This window comes from Anarhichas minor, unplaced genomic scaffold, assembly GCF_050575085.1.
Source record: "Anarhichas minor isolate MPS153535 unplaced genomic scaffold, ASM5057508v1 ptg000014l, whole genome shotgun sequence".
Lineage (NCBI taxonomy): Eukaryota > Metazoa > Chordata > Actinopteri > Perciformes > Anarhichadidae > Anarhichas > Anarhichas minor.
This window is the reverse complement of record NW_027466460.1, coordinates 16,230,072-16,249,199: the sequence shown is the minus strand read 5'-3', so window position 1 is coordinate 16,249,199 and position 19,128 is coordinate 16,230,072. Positions and strand designations below refer to the sequence as shown.

The 19,128-nt window shown below is 44.0% G+C and overlaps 1 protein-coding gene across 1 annotated transcript; it reads left to right on the top strand.

Moving 5' to 3' along the window:
- The first annotated feature begins 2,437 nt into the window (after positions 1-2,437).
- hoga1 (4-hydroxy-2-oxoglutarate aldolase 1) lies at positions 2,438-18,101 on the top strand. The gene is made up of 7 exons (XM_076091966.1): positions 2,438-2,985; positions 4,099-4,227; positions 5,927-6,054; positions 6,504-6,638; positions 10,643-10,739; positions 15,656-15,789; positions 16,933-18,101. Exons 1-7 carry the CDS (start codon positions 2,772-2,774, stop codon positions 17,080-17,082), a joined length of 987 nt encoding a protein of 328 aa, XP_075948081.1. The 5' UTR covers positions 2,438-2,771; the 3' UTR covers positions 17,083-18,101.
- Positions 18,102-19,128: the final 1,027 nt, after the last annotated feature.

Here is a 19,128-nt window from a genome sequence, read left to right as displayed (position 1 = left end):
ATCCGTCAAAAGCGCACATGGAGTAGTATTTGATCTTCTCCCCCCTGCGCAGGTCCTTGGCTAGCAGCTCCACCAGCACCGAGTTCTGACTGGACGCAGACTTGAAAGAACCCAAAACCTCGATGTCGGACGTCCTGGCGTTCTTGTCCATGCACATGTTCCGCTTCGGGTGAACTTGTCCCTCTCGCCCGGGGGTCGGCTCCTCGATGAAGGCGATCCAGGGCGCGGCGTTGTTGGCGCGAGTCGCCGCGGTACGGTTGAGCCTCTGCGGGGAGGTGGAGTAATAAAACCCGCAGCATGAAGCGGGTCCCCTCGGTGGCTTTCAGCACCCCGTCCGCCACGGACAGCTCCGCTCCGGTCTCCTCCGGCCGAAAGCCGAGCAAGCCGAGCGCCGGGGCGGGGGAGCAGCGAGCAGACGGACAGGGAGAGCAGCAGCAGGCGGGAGGGAGAGAGCGGAGCTCCGGGGGAGAGCGGGGCTCCGGTTCGGGACCGCGCGGCCGCATCCTCCGCAACCATGATGCGGTTGTGAGGGGGCTCGTTCAGTCCCGAGCTGCGGGGGTCACGTGGCGCTGCGTGGTTCCGGTCCATGTGGGGAGAGGGAGGGACCAGCAGCTCTCTGCTAACTATCCGATGTTGAGAGAGAGAGAGAGAGAGAGAGAGAGAGAGAGAGAGAGAGAGAGAGAGAGAGAGAGAGAGGAGAGAGAGAGAGAGAGAGAGAGAGAGAGAGAGAGAGAGAGAGAGAGAGAGAGAGAGGAGAGAGAGAGAGAGAGAGAGGAGAGAGAGAGAGAGAGAGAGAGAGAGAGAGAGAGGAGAGAGAGAGAGAGAGAGAGAGAGAGAGAGAGAGAGAGAGAGAGAGGAGAGAGAGAGAGAGAGAGAAGAGAGAGAGAGAGAGAGAGAGAGAGAGAGAAGAGGAGAGAGAGAAGAGAGAGAGAGAGAGAGAGAGAGATATATGCGCTGTGACGTGACGTAACTTTCCAATAATAGCCTCGAGCTCACCGTGAAAAAAAACGACACATTACATTTTGTTAATTGAGCTTAGTCACTGATTTGTAGTGAATTTCTTGTGTTTTAGGGTTATTGTTGTTCCACTGTGTGTGTTAAACTGATCGTTACCAAAAAAAATCTAATTTAATTTGAGATTTCCATCTATATCATTCCTAACGTGTATTAAGGTGGACACAGCCTTCCTGGTCACATACTGTTAAGGCTTCATCACATCAACAGATAATAACTTACTGATGCTTTATAGATCAGTTGGCTGTTTATCCTCCAACTGTCACTTTAATCAGGAAGAACCATTCAATAAAACCTTTGACCTTAAAACTCCTGGAAAAGTGAATTTAGACCAAAAGCAGCTTGTAAATCACATGTACAAACTGCTGACTTTGTAGACTATTGTAAAAAATATATTTTTAATGATCTAGATTAGTACTAATCTGTATAACTGGTGGTGGTGTTTTAACGTTGATATCTATGAGTGTGTATTAATGGGTTACATACATCGTCTTCGTGAGATCTTGCTCTGATGCTGTCAGACAGTATGTTTCGTACCTTCTGCTCGGCTGCTTTCTATTAATTACATCTACGTCGATCAAACTGCAGAACGCTGAGACTTTATCAGTGATTGGTTTAATGTCGATGCAGCTCAACGCTTCTCCACACGGGGGCAGTAGAGTGACGTCCATCAGCGGCTGTGGAGCATTTCAGCAACATATTAATTATGATTCATATGCTGTAATATGAGAGTAACTGCCTCGTGTTGTTCTGTTGGAGACTTTGTGATCAGTCCTTCTTTAGTCTTTTCTTATTTTCTGTTTGTGTTCCTCTTGATACGTTTTACTGTTAATTCTTATTTGATGTGACCGCTGACGGCCACAATACAAACTGAATCACAAATGCAACACGTGGTGCTCATCTTTTTATTAAGATCAAGCAATAATTAGTTTTTCAGCCATTTCTGAACACTAACTTCGTTTTCAATTCCCACAAATGTAATTCTCTTTGTAGTTGTTTTGTGTCTCTTTGGTGTCATTGCGTATCACTTGGTTAATTGTTTCAGTGTTTTTGGAGTTATTTATGTCTGTGGTTGTTTTGCCTCTTTTTGTATTTGTTTCCTGTCTCTTTTTGAGTTTCTTTGTAGCTGTTTTGTGTCTCTTTGTGGTCAAACTGAGACCCGTTTTAGATTGCTTTGTGTCTTTTTGTGTGTCTTTGTAGTTGTATGTTTATGTGTGGTCATCTGAGTCTCTTCCTCGTTGGTACATGGAGGGCCCTGACACTTTGGACACCTGACCCTTGTGCTCAGGTAATGGAGTAATCCGTCCCCCCCCTCCACAGTCCTGGGCCGTGCTGGGTTGATGAGCCCTTACTGCTCCTGGGCGGAGCTTCTGATCTGCTGCAGCACACGTTGCTAACTTTGCGTTGAGGGAAAACATTTAGACAATCGTCCCTAAACAGGTGCCAGCTGACCTGCAGGAGGTGGCGCGTGAAGTCGACAGAAACAAACACGAGCGCTTTTCTTTTTTTACAGAAACGCGCCGCGCTGCGGAACGGGACCGAGTGAAGAGAAGAGCTGAGACCGTTTCAGAGTTGCTCTGAAATCCCAAATTCAAGTCAATATTTACAAAAGCGGATTATTGATTAACTGTCCTCGTCTGCTGCAGCTGCTCATAGTCTCACACACACACACACACACACGTACACACACACACACACACACACACACACGTACACACAGGGCAGCTCGGTCACTCAGTCCCTCAGTCCGCTTCAGAATGCTGTGCGTCCGGGTCTGGAGAGGTCTGAGTCCCCTGTGCAGAGGAGGTCACCTGTCCGCATGGAAACGGACCCAGAGCCGCACAGCAGCTTCCAGGCTGGACCTCAGCGGGATGTATCCGCCTATTGCCACCCCGTTCACCCCCGAGGAGGACGTGGACTACCAGAAACTGGAGGGAAACCTGCAGAAGTATGCCAAGATACCGTTCAAAGGTCAGGACACACATCTCTGTTTATGGAAGTCCAGGAGAGTCTAGAACGGTTACAGGGGTCACTGAGACGGACCCGATGGTCCTCAGTAAGAAAAGACTTGAACGTGTCTGTCTGTCACACAGGATGTGATTCACACTGACGGTTCATGGAAGCGGGTGCATGTGAGGAGATCTTTTAGCAAAAACAGTCTGCAGACGACTTTGGTTAAACTTTAAGATAGTTGGGATGAAGTCAAGGACACGTGAACTTGTTACTCTTTGACAGAAACCCGCGGAGAGGTTCATCGGTTGTCAGCCATCAGTGTTTGTTTAGGGACCTGAGAGAGAGGACAAAGTTCAGCATGGAGGGAAAACGCAAAATCACCTGGAGGCAGAGAGGTGTCTGTCGCCCTCTGGTGGTTTTCTATTACTACTACAATATATATCTATATTTACAATAGCCTACGACTTCATTTAACAAAGAAACAATAATAATGATTAGAACATTCCTGCTACTGTCACATTTTAATTTAATATATTTACACATTTTCTATTGTTTTTTTCCACATTTTTGTGTATTTTTCCTTTTTATTCATGTTTTTTTTGCAATACTTGATTTTTTAATTTAAATTTCTTAAATGTATGTCATGCACCAATACAACAAAGCATGTTAACGCCTCTACTGAGACTACTGTGTGTATATCTGCTGCTGTCATGGCACTAAACTCTGTCTATTGCTGCTATACTACCAGTAGTTCTCATCTACTAACTACTCATCTTTTTCATCATGTAGTATGTTTAGTCCTGTTTCTGTCCTGTGTGATGAGGGTTTCTCTGTCTGTTGTCTCTAGTGTTGCTGCTATCATTACTACCTTTGCAGCTTTTAATGCAGCTGCCACAACATCTGCTGTCATCACAGCTGTTGCTGTTTCAACACTAGTCACAATACAATCAGAAGGAGAGATATAGAGAGAAGGGAACAAAGTACTACTGGTGTGGAGAACAGAGTTTAGAAGAGTAGCTACAGTTTGGCACACAAAAGTAAATGTAAAGCGACTGGTTTTAAAGGCCGGTAAACATTAGGGGATAACTTGAGGTTACACAGATAAACATAATGAGGTGTTCTGTGTTGCAGGACTGGTGGTTCAGGGCTCCAACGGGGAGTACCCGTACCTTACAGAGGAGGAGCGGGTGGAGGTGGTGAAGACGGTCAGACGATCGCTGCCCACGGACAAACTGCTGATGGCCGGATCAGGCTGTGAATGTAGGTCTCTGTGTGTGTGTGTGTGTGTGTGTGTGTGTGTGTGTGTGTGTGTGTGTGTGTGTGTGTGTGTGTGTGTGTGTGCGCTCTCAGCCCATCTGAAGCACAGTGTTAACTCGAGTCAGAGTCACCTTTTATTGGCCAAATACGTTGCACACACAATATAAATATTATATGTATATATATATATACACACACAATAAGATAAAGAAATGGCCATACAGAAGTCACGTTGAAAAGAAAACAAATAGTACAAAGCGATGAACGCTGAATGGATGAACATGGACTGTACGGTTCTGAATGTCATGTTTGTACCACTGAAGATGTCAACCGCGACTATGAAAAGCTGCTTTTTTAATACATTCAAGTCTCTGTGATAAATGTAATTAAAACAAAATATGACAACCATTAGTTGGCTTCAAGCCAGCTGTCATATTAATGTGACATTTCAATTCCTTTAGAAGTGACACGCGGTCAAAACAATACGCTGAAATAAAAACTCATTGTGGAATAAAAAAGAAAACGCGGTTCAACTCTCAAAAGTTCACTCAAGTTCTTCAAATGGATCACAACCGCTAAAATTCAACCTAACAATGAAGGACCGTCAAAAAGACTATTAACCCTTCAGTGGTCTTCAGCGAAGTCAGAGGTTTTGCAGCCGTCGTGAGTCAGTTTATTCACACTGAACGTGGAGTCTAACAGTTTTATTTCCTGTTGAGTTCTATAATGAACATTCACAGATGAGAGGAGAGAGATGCGCTTTAACTCACATTCACTGACGGTCTAAAAACCTCCTGGTCGCTGTGTTTATTCAGTCAACAGTCCAGGGGCAGATTTGTTACGTACCACCACTTCTCGTTCCTTCGACATGCAGTCGCTCCTCGTGTCCGTCCTCCTCTTCATCATATAGACACTGTGAAAATGAGGCCACGGTTGTTGTATTCGGTTTGTTAAGTAGGAGAAAGATGACGTGTGACGTGTGACACGGTTTGAATGGAGGAACATAAGAAGCCTCTAGCATTGTGTTTACATGTAGCAGGTGTATTTTAAATTCAATAGCAGATTGGAGGTGGAGGGAGTCTCTGCAGCGACCGCTGATGTAACCTGTGATTGAATGAATAGAACCATCGACGGCCCATTGACTCCGTAGGTCGCTCTGTTAGAAATAGAAACGATTATGTCACTGAAATTATTGATCACCAGTAAGAATAACAAGACATTGGTATAAAACTGAATCCCCGACTATAAAGCAGTGATTAGAAAATATTATATATGGAAAGAAAAGACCTTTCAGCTTTGAGTAAGAGAATGTTTTTGTTCGTAAACGTAATAAACGGATGATTTATGATACATTTACAAAATATTGGATTTGTATACTTCCATCTTTGATAATGGAAACTTTTAACTACGGCTGTTTTGTCCTTTTTTTAATTGTTTGTTTGGTTTATTGGTGTTTCATTTGTATCATTTGTCATAAGTTAACGTTAATAATTTAGGTTGTATATGTAAACAAAAACCCTCAATATTAAAATTAAATTACAGTAAATGAATACATACAGAATGAACAACAAGTGCAATATGAAAAGGTATGAGAACCCTCCTGCAGCCGTGATTCCACCTCCAGTCCTTTCAGGTTTTTGACGGACGTGTCGTGCAGATTGTAAAGTTGTGAAGTTGTTTTTCGACTCTCTCGTCTCATCAGCCACGAGAGCCACAGTGCAGCTCACCGAGAAGATGGCGGCGGCCGGAGCCGACGTCGTCCTCGTGGTGACGCCCTGCTTCTACAAGGGCAAGATGGACGGCCGCGCTCTGATCCAGCACTTCACAAAGGTCCGCTGACTGTCGAACGTACTCGCATACTCACGAGGAACCCGAGTTAACATGATGCATAACCTAATCCTGACACTAACCTTAACGTAGACCTGATTCTTACCGTAACCCTAGAACCAAGTCTGAACCCCCAAACAGCTATTTGAAGGAACGAGGGCCGGTCACCGTGTTCTCACTGTTCACACATCTTAAAGGATAGTTTGGTTGTTTTGAGGAGAACTACTAGTCACCAGAAGTCATAAGTGCAACTCCTTTTTTAAACGAGCATCTAAGAGCATAAACCAGAGCAACAGAAACAAACTAGTACGAATACAATAAGTGCTGAGTGGAAGGCTCGGGTAGTATTAAATGAGAAAAGCTTGAAAAAGTACGGTACTCTGATTGACTTGGGAATCAAAGAGAAGGGAGAGTTCAGACATGGCGCTCAGCTCTCTGCGTCTCCCCTGCAGGTGGCGGACAGCAGCCCGGTGCCGGTGGTTCTGTACAGCGTGCCGGCCAACACGGGGCTGGAGCTGCCGCTGGACGCCGTGGTGCAGCTGTCTCAGCACCCAAACATCCTGGGCCTTAAAGACAGCGGAGGAGACGTAAGCAGCGCATCGTCTTTATTTTCCCACGCAAAAACCCCGATCAGCTGTCGGTGTCACAGACATCGAGCAGCTCAGGCTGTTCCCATACAGCAGCTCAGGCTGTTCCCATACAGCAGCTCAGGCTGTTCCCATACAGCAGCTCAGGCTGTTCCCATACAGCAGCTCAGGCTGTTCCCATACAGCAGCTCAGGCTGTTCCCATACAGCAGCTCAGGCTGTTCCCAGTCGTAAACCTAACTAACTTGTTTCCTGTGGAGACGGGAGTTTATTTTGAAAAGACTACATACACGCAACGAGCTGAAATTGAGCCGCGTTGCTGGACTTCTCTTCACAAAACGCACGCAAATTCCACGAGGATGCGTTGAGCAGCCGCACCGATGCTTCGTCGAACTGACAGAGCTGCCGATGTCCACGTAAAGGTGTCCGGCTTTGACAGAGTGAAAAGATGAACGCTGACATTTTCAAATGTTGTTGCTAAATCAATGCTGATTCGGCAGCAATGTTGGCGCACTTTGATGCTGCACAATCAGTAGAAGCAGCGCTGTATGTGTTCAGCAAACTAGCTGCTGCAGAGAAGAGAGTTATGGCTGTTGAAGAACCTAAAACTTAAGTGTGTGTGTGTGTGTGTGTGTGTGTGTGTGTGTGTGCTTTTATCCTGCTGGGTTGGTTGCAGGGTTACTTGTTGGGAGGCAAAAAAAAAAAAGAGCAGTTTGCTCTTGTCGAGCCCTTAATACCTTGTTCGTCTGTGTGGGAAGTGTCTGCAAGAAGTTGCACAAATGGATTTGTGATTTGGGAAATAGCAGTTTGTCCACTTGCTGGGAGACGGGAGCGTGGGCGTAGTTCAAGCACACAGCGGCCCCGCTCAATGGTGGGCGGGAAGAGGACGGACGCAGAAAACAAGGGGTGAAGGGTCAATCTGAGGAAGGCAGACGAAGTTGCAGAAAGATTATTCAGAACATGAGTGGCGAACAGATTTCCCCACATCAGCCAGCTCTCGCTATTTGGCAGATTACGTGATCAGAAAATGTCTCCGCTGGAATTGAATCTTGTTATATTTTGGCCCAAAGTACATTTCAAGACATGTTTTCCGAAAATAAATTGGTGTGTTATCAGCCGACTCCGGCGTGGACGGGCTTGTAGGACGAGATTGACTCGTCTCACAGCGTGATCGTCGTGATTGATCACAAACAACCTGTGATTGCTTGTGCAAAAAACAAAAAGCTTATTTATTGTCTTTCTCCGTTTCACTGCTTGTGTTTCTGTGTGCATGAAAGCAGACACATGTAGTCCATGCACATGTAGTCCGTGCACATGTAGTCCGTGCACATGTAGTCCGTGCACATGTAGTCCGTGCACATGTAGTCCGTGCACATGTAGTCCATGCAGCTGCAGGGCTACAACGATCTGTCGATTTTATCTTCTCGATTAGTCGTTTGGTCTATAAAATCTGTGTTTCCAAAGATGACGTCCTCAAATGGTTTCGGGTCCAGCGGTCCCTCCGCCTACGTTGGCTAACTGGCTAACTCGTGTCCGGAGCTACGACAACAATTGACCGCCCCACTGACGTCTGTTGACACCATAACAATGTCTGTTCTTCTCCTGTCTTATTTCTCTGGACTTTATTCTCTGCTCAGGTAGACATTACTCCAATATATCTTTCCATAGACGATATTCCATTCATTTCATTTTCTATAGCCTCAAATCACAGACTCTCCTCAGAGGACTTTATAATCTGTACACACACGACATCCTCCGTCCCGGGACCCTCACATCGGAGCAGGAAAGGAAGAAACCTGAGGGAGAGCAACGGAGGAGGGATCCCTCTCCCAGGATGGACATGAATAGATTCCATGTGTACAGAGTTACAACACATTAAATGCATATGACAGGAATTATTCATATAATGAGTAGTAAGCAGAATAATGATGGAAAAATTACGACTACTGTATTGTAGAATAATAAAAGATTCAAGACCAGGGTCCAGATATAACCACGATGCACAGAAACCTGCGAGGAGGAAGAGGAAGAAGAGTCAGTAATGTGCATTAACGGGGAGAGAAGAGGAGCGGTGGTTGTTTGCTGCTATGTTAATGTCGTATAAAGGACCTTTTAAGTATAGTTTATGGTTTGAGTCTTCAGGGGGAGGTTCCTTTTAAAAGCAGCTGTTTTGAGACTCCGGTTGCCGAGCTCATTAGCGCATCAAGCAGCAGTCAGATCCTCGGATTCTCTCTGCTCTCTTTTGAAACAAACCAACCAAACGGAGACACAACAAGTAGAAATAGATCCGTTTGTGGTTCCGTGCGTTTCTATTCCGGGCACACGAGACTAAGCGGCAGTTTGTGTGTTTTTATCGTCTCCGTTCATCGACGAGATATGTTTTTGACGTTGACCGCCGATCGAGAGGCGGCAGTCGCGTCTGACTGACTGGTCATTCGTGAATAAATGACTGAGGGTGAAAACAAGGTTTGTCAGCTGGCAGGTGTAGACGTGTCGCAGGTTTGAATCCTGCTCGAGACGTTTGTCATCCGCCAATCGGATCAGGCTCGTCTCTGCAGCTTTTAATGTTCTTGTCGTGATGTTAAGATACGTATTAACAGTTCTGCCCTCAGAAAGCATCGAAAGTTTCACCTCATCTCCTGAGATCTGATTCCTCCTTCCCACGCTGTTGCACATCTTGTGTTTTTGGCTTTGAGCCCGTGCACCTCCCGCACGTGCCAGACGTGTGAACCTACGAGGGCGTTGTTGCGAGGCGTCATCGTTTTTTTTTTTGCACACCAACCGAAATCAACCAATCATCGTCTCTTCGGTTGAAATAATCAAAGCGACTTAATTAGTTTGTCCCCGCAAGAGAGCCGTGAGCAATTACAGCCTCCAACGGCTCACACCTGAGAGAGAGTTATGACTAAATATGACGTCAAGATAACGCTGATTTAAGAAGACGATTACAGTTCATAACAAACATTAATGTCTAAATCGCTGAAATCAGATTTTATTTTTTGTTTTGTTTTTTATTCCACAACAAACAGACTCATTTAAATAAGTAACCTCTGTGAGCATGTTGTGATTGATGTATTATCATAAGTGAAGACTCTTCAGTGGAGGGTTAAGTTCCTCTTTGCTCTCACGTCGACACACTGCAGGCTAATAGACAATAACGAGACTTAAGAAAAGTAGAAGCTAACGAGTGTTTTTCTGTCGCCGGGGCAGACTCTGCTCCCCCCGCCATGTTATCTTCTCCCACTGGGGAGCTGCGTCGAAATAAAGTGCCCGATGCTTTTCAGGAGAGCAGCGGGAGCTCCGGCAACCCGATTGACTGACTGATCAATTACAGCCCTGCGTGTTTGAAATGACTGATATGGGGAAAGTGATTGGCACCACGGCGGCTAAAAATAGCCCCCTCGGCGGTGATGGAGAGGGAGATTTAAAGTGGAGGCTGCAGGTTTCTCCCTGCGGAGCCTTCGGTTTCATATGCAGAGCAGCCGCCGAGTCGTCTCACGCTCCTTTTGAACTTTTCAGCTTTATTTGGATTCTTCATATCTGGATTGACAAAAGAGAATTAGAAGAGGCAAAACAAAATGGGAAGCTTATCAATTATTCATGAGTCTTCCCCCTCCTCCTCTTTTGAAGATGATTCCCTTTTCTTCTCACTTGGGACTTGTCTCTGGGTTTTTCTCTCTCTCTCTCTCTCTCTCTCTCTCTCTCTCTCTCTCTCTCTCTCTCTCTCTCTCTTTCTCTCTCTTCTTCTCCTGTTTAAGATTTTGAACGATGCCCCTCCTCCCAAAACCTCCCCCATGTTAAGAGTCGATGCTCGTCTCAATTTGAGCGATTTGTGTTCCTTGTGAGATGTTTGATTTGTCGTCGTCTCCTGTGACAGCATCTCCAGGGATTAAAAAAACCCACCAGATATTAGTCCTGACAGCAGGGAGGAGTGATGACAATGAAACGGTCCTGATGTTTTACCTTCTTCTCTCTCTCTGTGTGTCTTTCATACTCTCTCCTCAGATCTCACGGATCGGCCTGATCGTTCACAAAACCAAAACGCAGGATTTCCAGGTGTTGGCGGGCTCAGCAGGCTTCCTCATGGCCGCCTATAGCGTTGGTAAGAAGCCCTAAGACTGCACTAACGGTGCTGTTGTTCCTCACAGGGACTTTGTTTTCTTTTTGTATATCTTTCATATCAGATCCTCAATTAAAGGTGCAAAGGACACGTCCACATAATTCACAAATATCAAATTTTCTTTAACCGCTGGCTATCGGATGTCAGCATCTGTCCTTTCTACCCATAATCCCTTGCATTCTGCTGTCACTTCTTGTTGTTTTCACATTTCACTCACACTCCCGATATTGAGTTGCACAGGATTTCATGTCCTAGACATGTCCTCGTTTTTTGATTGATTTCCTACTTTACCTCCTGTTAGCAGCTGTTATGGTTTCATTTCATTTTACTATAAAAATCAATTAGCGAAGGCGTGGAAATGACTTGAAAGAATTAATCCATCACGAAGTACATTAAGTCAACTCTGATTAATTTGCCAAAGTTACATCATCGTCGCGTCCGTGATGGGAGTAGGAACTGTTTTAAAAAACAGACTTAATGAACGATGAATGATAATGAAACTCTACATGAGCTGTGGGGCTTGAAAATGAGCAAGTATTGACCTTGAAACAGAGAACATTGTGAATTTTGGCATGTTTTAGAGTTATACACATTAGTCAATGCACCATCAATGAAGAGATTTCAAAACATTTTATTACCACAAGAGAAAACACTTTAACATGAGCCCAGTTCAGTGCCAGATAAATTCACTCTTCTGCCCCTCGTGGACTCGAGTTCAGCATTTTGCCCGTCACATCTTGTTTTTTGGCCGTCGCCATCTTGGTTTTTGGCCGTCGCCATCTTGTTTTTTGGCCGTCGCCATCTTGGTTTTCGTCTGTCGTCATCTTGGTTTTCGTCTGTCGCCGTCTTGTTTTTTGTAACCGGAGGTGACACGAGAGGGTGGAGCTGTGTAAAATGAAACACTGGATAAGAGACCAAAATAAGAAGACTTTTGAATTTGGAAAATGTGGTGGAGTGACGTAGAGATGTCGTATACGTCTCTGAGACCTGTCAATCACAGTAAGCCCCGCCCTAAAGCATACCCTGCTTTATGGTCTGTGTGACTCTAAATGGACCATAATGTACCAAATGAACATCATGCTGTATTGAAGAAGACTTGAAACTAGAGATTGAGACCATAAACTCATGTTTACAATGTTTACTGAGGTAATAAATCAAGAGAGAAGTAGAGTCATTTTCTCATAGACTTCTATACAACCAGAGGAGTCGCCCCCTGGTGGTCACTAGAGAGAATGCAGGTTTAAGGAACTTCAGCATTGGCTTCATTGTGAAATAATGAAAACAGAGTCTGATATTTTTCTATTTCTCACAACTCGAATGTCTGAATGTCCCAACCGTAACATAATCACAGGCTGGAAACACCGGAGACACGCATACCTTCAGCAATCTCACCAGCAACCTCTCTTCCTTTCAGAAATTAAGGACTGTTGAGTGTTTTTTCTCATCCTGCGAGGAAGCGTGCAATCTTTCATTTATTAAAGTTGCAGCAAATCAAAAATTCATCAGCATCCTTTTGGCAGCAGCTGCCTTCTTATGAATGTCCGCCACGTACCGTGTACTGTAAGCCTGGATTAGATAACACGTTAGGGGATAGGCATCAATATGATGCTCAGGAACCTAATGAGTCATGTTCTCCCACTGCCAGCCCTGCACCACACACACACACACACACACACACACTTTCACAGTTCTCTGATCTTTGCTCCCGAACATGTTCTCATCTCCATAACTGAAATTCGGGAGTAATTGGCTGTGTGTGTGTGTGATGGACACAGGTAGCGCTGAGTGATTGATATGATAATGTGTCCACGGTGAGCGTGTGTTTAAAGTCTTGTTATCTGAATTCATTTCTCTCAACACCCCCAACAGTAAAGCTGAAGCCCTGTCAGTCAAACCCTCGTAGAGCATCACAACAAAGAGCCGAACACTCGCGTCTACTTCACTTGTGTTTTGCAGGTTGTCGAAGGTAGAGTCTCAGAATTGAGCCAAAATCTCACGATGTTCCCGTTTCTCCGACAGAAATGAGTCTGTTGGTGTCGTTATCGTGCAAGAACGTGTTTTTATCTTTAATGAAATTGTGCTTTGTGTAGCGGTTGTGCATGTTTTTGCATAAGCTTGTTGAAGGGAAAACTGCTGGTAAACCACATGAACACATATTACTCTTTAAAACAAAAGAAAAAAAGAAGATGAAAACCTCAAAAAGAACATAACCATATATCATAGATGGTTAGATTGTCAAGCGAATTGTTTTGTTTCCCGTTCACGACCTCGACTTCTTCTTCTACTCCGTTTACTGGCAGATTACAGCCAAACGTAGCAGACAGCGCCAACTTCTGACCAGACTACGCTGTAGCAGAGTTTATTCGCTCCAAACCAGTTGATGGAAATGGGCCTAATTCGCATTTCTGTTTTGCCACATTTAAAAAATTCACTTAAAATTCGCCTCGCAATTGACGTAAACGCAGCTAATATTGAGTTAAGTCAACGAAGCGAGGAGCATCTCTGGAAACACACAGAGGGAGAGTGAGTCTCTTCAGATCTTTAAAGATAATAGCTGTTTGCTGCTAAATGAATGCTCTGAATATCGTATGTTGCTCCTTTAACTAGTGAAGTTTTGGTAGACCAGCCGTTTCCCCCTGCCTCTAGTCTTTATGCTAAGCTAAGCTAATGGCCTTACAGCATGACATGCATGACATGAGACTGGTTTAGATTTTCACATCTCCAATCATGTTGAAATGTAAATATTTATTGCGTCTCTCAACTCAAAGATCTAACAAAGAAAAATAGGCAATATCTTTTTCTTTAGGTGGAGGAAAGTGTGAATTAATTGATGATAATTATATCGTTAGGAAGAAAGTGTTGTTGGGCAGAGATCTGTTTCAGTCCGTTCTGGCACTCGCATCTCCACAATCCTGGACATTTAGAATCTGGTTCTGCCTCTTTTGCCGGCCTTTGGTGTCTTTTCTTCGCGAGCCGTCACTCACGGTGCAGCTTCGCCCGTCAGTCAGCAGCGTTTGGTAAGCTGCTGTCAGCGGTGCGATCCGAGCGGCGGCGAGCCAACACAAACATAATTTTCAGACAGAAAATCCGCCCATCAGCAGCCGCCGGCTCGTCTATCCACAACAACAACAACAACTTCAAGGCCGCGGACGGAGCCAGCTCTCTGCTTCCCTCCTCCACCAGACGCAGGCAATGAGATGTCACACTGGAAGGCCATCCTATCTAGCGGCCTTGGATGATGTGTGTATCTAGCTATGTGTATACATTTTAAAAAAATGACATCATACTGAATGAACGGTGTACCGATCTGTCAGGAGAGAAAAAGATAGAAGGCTGGCTTTCTACCTCAAAAAACGTTGCTAGTGAATCATTTATGTCTGTGTGTTGACAACACAGCTGTAAAACCAGGAGAGTGATGGATGGCTTCATTTAAGAGGGAAATATGTTCTGCTTGGTTTTATCTCCAGTTGTTTGAACACTGAATTCTGTCCACACGTTCGACTTCTCGGGCAGCTCAAGTGCTTCTTGTACTTTGCCGTGATGCATGCTAATGCTTTAACACACTGTGCATGAGTGGTGGAAGGAGCTTTTTAATATTCTAAACATATAAGCGCTGAGTTGAGTGATTGCTCACAGTGAGCTGATCAAACGTGATTTATCCGGCTACCTTCCTTCAACTTAACGTGGGTATGAAACCAGATTGGAACGGCTGGTTGTAAGTACAACCCTTAAAAGCTGGAGCAGGTTTTTTTTTTTGCAGAAATGTGGAATTTGCTAACCACAAATCCTGTGGGATCCCTTTAGTCAACGTATATCCTAATGGTAATGATATCCTACTAAAAGTTACATTTTTCGTGCGTTTTTCTACGAAAGCCAGCAACACAAAAGGTCTCACATTATGTAGATTTTATTTATTTAATTTAATTTAATAGTTTAAAGCTACGGTAATCTTCTTCAAAAAAAAATGTTGTTGTATTTTTTTAAATATACCATTACATCCTGACCAGGCGGTAACCTCCGGTTCTGCCGAGTGAAGTCAACGCTGAAGTGTCTTAAACCTGCATTCTCTCTAGTGTCCACCAGGGGGCGACTCCTCTGGTTGTATAGAAGTCTATGAGAAAATGACTCTACTTCTCTCTTGATTTATTACCTCAGTAAACATTGTAAACATGAGTTTATGGTCTCAATCTCTAGTTTCAAGTCTTCTTCAATACAGCATGATGTTCATTTAGTACATTATGGTCCATTTAGAGTCAAACAGACCATAAAGCAGGGGATGCTTTAGGGCGGGGCTTACTGTGATTGACAGGTCTCTACCAGAGACGTATACGGTGTCTCTACGTCACTCCTCCGCATTCCAAATATGGTCACTTCTGTTCATTGGAAGAAAAAAAAAACGACATGGCGACGGCCGTAATCCAAGATGGCCACGGCGAAATCACCGAAATCGAGGCTTCTAAACGGCCTTCCACAAACCAATGGCAACCTGACGATGACTACGTCCACTTCTTATATACTGTCTATGGTTTAAGTGAAATATCTCAAATGTTGTCCAACACTTTGGTTTATGACTGAACCAATGACCATCGGCCTCCGCTGTACTGTGCTGCTGAACTAAGATGGTGAACATCGTAAACATTATTCCTGCTAAATTCAGTCATTGTAAACATGTTAGCACGGCGTTAGCTCAGGCCTCATGGAGACGCTAGAATGGCTGTTGAGACATAGTTTGGTTCTTTCTTTTATTCCTTTTTTTATTGAGACACGTTCTATTAGAAGGAAAGGATGTGGTGGCTCAAAAGGTCAAGAACGTTTCACAGTATGTCATTGTATGAAAAAGAAAAACAACTCTATACGTTATGAATCCGTCAGCTCTCGATTGTGATCCGGGTGTCTAGGTGCGGTTGGCGGAGTGTGCGCGCTGGCCAACGTGCTGGGCCGGGAGCTGTGTGAGTTGGAGAGCCTGTGTGCGTCCGGTCGCTGGGAGGAAGCCAGAGGCCTGCAGCAGCGCCTCATCGAGCCCAACGCCGCCGTGAGTACCATCTGCTGCGCGGTGGACGCTTTTATCCGCCGCACACACACACACACACACAACAGAACAAACTCTCACAAGTAATGACAGACTGGAGGTTTAGTCACATCTCTCAGAACTGATCTGGAGTTTATTGGCTGCTTTTATGACGTTTAAGTTGTGCATAATATAACGTCAAGTCTGCCCAGCAACAAGGCAGCTTCCCTCTTGCATGCATATGCCCTGTTTACATAGAAAGTAACCTAGTGAATCTAATTAAGTGTCTCTATGCTTGAAATAATAATAAATAAAATGTTTCAAGAAGATTCAACATGTGCAGGACTGGGAAAGGCGGGTAAGACGCAACATTTTCCATAACTACAACATGTGGTGAATCAGTGTTAATGACTGATTATCTGACGCTAGCTGATCAGCTAATCGCTAAATTGCAATAATAGTAGTTTTAACCAGTAGAGGGCAGTCACCATGTATATTTAAAACGCAGTATTCAAATGCTTTGCGCAACAATTTGAAGATTACGCCCTGAATCCATCAACAACACTACTAAATACCCATACATTGGTTTTCAGCTGGAAAAAAAGTGGTTTGGGGATTTAGTTACTCTTTAAAGTCAAAATGAAATATCTGCTCTAGTATCTGCTGAGAATATGATGGATAGCACAAAATGTTCATTTTAAAAGGAGGGTTAGTACTGTAGCTGAATTGTTTTTTTATAACAAACTTAACAAGATCGGGTCAAAGTTTATTTCAAGATTAAGATGTGTTGAGTTAACTTCACTTAACAAAGTTATACGAGAGAGTTGTGTGTTCTCAGGGTGAGATGGTTGAGAAAACGACACTGAATGATATGCTTCAGGCTTCAGATGTGTCTGCTAATGTTTGTTAAATGTTGCTGCTCTAACGGCACCAACCTACCACTCAAACTCCTCGACACGCCGCATCGCGAAAATCAGGCTTCGCTCTCGTAGGAAGTGACACGTGATCCGGATGCAGCTCCGCAGCCAAATATCGATCACAAATACAGTAAACGTGTCTGCTTTTTAACTGTCAGTATTGATAAAGCTTTGAACCCACACGGCAGGCAGATGGGGGGGGGGGGGGGGTTGTTGTACGGGGAGACTGATTGGAGCTCTGTGTTGCTAGGTGACCAGGAAGTTGGGAGTTCCCGCCCTCAAGCAGGCGATGGAGTGGTTCGGTTTCCACGGCGGCGCCTGTCGATCGCCTCTTCAGCCGCTCACGGAGGCCGAGACTCAGCAGCTGAGGCGGGACTTTTCCTCCAACGGCTGGCTGTGAGGTGACACGGGCAGGGTGTGTGTGTGTGTGTGTGTGGGTGTGTTTTCACTGTACCTGGAAACACTTAAGCTGTTCAGTCCATACACAGTGTGAAATGACACGTTGGGGGAACGCGGCAAAAAAATACATCTGTTGTTGACTCAAATCTAATCAAATAGGTTCAAATATATACAGTATATATATATATATATAGTTGTTATAGGTTTGTTCCTAAATCATTTATGTTGATTGTTTTGTTTCACAAAAAAAATAATTCCGAAGTGAAAAAAAAGTCCAACATTTAAGTCGTAAATGTACAAATAAAAAAAAAAAAACTAATTTTCTTCTGAATGGGCCCAATTCACAACAATGTCCAGATGCTTATGATAAAATGGAGATTCTGGGCTGAAATCACAAGTATTCCCTTCTTGCTAAACACGATTGCAAAGTGTAATTTGAATAGGTCGTCCACTGCAGACATAGTACACGGCAAGCAACGATGGCATGAAGTCATGAGGTCGATCCAACCTTGCAACGTGAAGCGATGTGGTTCCTTTACAAAAACAAACAGTTTTAGAGTTGGTTATCTTTCTCGTAAAAGTGTGACTTTAAAAGGACATGGAAAAAAAACAGAGATCACAGAACATGTGATTCAACAAAGCCAATCAGATGTGGCTCCCCGATGTCACATGACCATATTTTGCTCACAAGCCAATCAGAGCGGACGAGGCTTTTTCAGGAGAGGGCTCTTAAAGAGACAGGCGCTGAAACGGAGCGTTTCAGATCGAGGGTGAATTCCGGTATATTCAGACAGACAGTATGAGGAAAATAAAGTGTTTGTTGACGCATGTAAACATGTTGAATTAGAAACTTAAAATTCAAGTATGAACCTGCATATGAGCATGATATGTCTCCTTTAATCTCAGAGAAGTTTATTTCTCACAAATTTGTGATTTTTTTTGTACAATTTTATTCTTGGAAATTCTGAGCATTTTATGTCCATGCACTTGTTTCAACAATAAAATTGCATTTCACTTCAATATTAACTGTTTTCATTTAATTTTAACTGTGAAGAAAAAACAGTTTGTTTCCAAATCGTTCTTCTTTATGCAGACAGATTGGTGTTTTAGTTCAATGGCTGTTTTGATGTGCAGTGTTGTGCCTTGCAAAAAGTTTACAATGATTTTTGAAGCGTAAATACAATCGGCAGAAGTAAAAAGCTAACGTTACTGCTAGCTAACGGCGGCTAGCAGCTAACGGAGCTAACAGTGTTGACAGAGCTGTAACCTGGGGGAGGGTTGGCGGTAAACATGAGTTTATGATCTCAATCTCTAGTTTCAAGTCTTCTTCAATACAGCATGATGTTCATTTAGTAAAGTATGGTCCATTTAGAGTCAAACAGACCATAAAGCAGGGTATGATTTAGGGGCGGGGCTACCGTGATTGACAGGTCGCTGCCGCTACCAGAGACGTCGGTATATCACACTGAATGATTTATCTTAACACACAGTGTGACAGGTGTACTGTTGTAATTTGCTCACACGGTGCAGCGAAAGGTGTGTGTGGTGCATTCATCTTACGTCTCTACTGACTCCAAATAAAGGCAGAAAGTATAAAACACTTAGTAACAGATGAGGAGCTAACACTTGAGTCAGAGGAGCTGAAACCACCTCTTTGAGCGTTTTCCTATAAAGATGGTTGGCTCCACTGATTCATTTATCTCTAATTGTCTGTTTATTTACACGTTTATTTGAATGTTTCCACTGGTAGATTCAAAGATCTCAGATCAGCCGGAGTTCAGTAGGAGGCATGACTGAAGGTCGCGAACACATTGTGTGCCAGAATAAACTGTCGGAGCACTCTCAGATGTGGAAAAAGTTAAAAGCCGCAATTATGGCGGTAATTAACTCCGAGTGTAGCCATGGCAATGAGAGCCTTCGGCTTCTTTTTCTTTTTACAGAGCAGTTTCTTTGCTTTTATCTAAATCTGTGACTCCAATTAGCACCTTTTTTGGCGAAAAAACCCACTTCCTGGACCCTAAAGAAAGGAAGCATTGTGAGTGCAGGA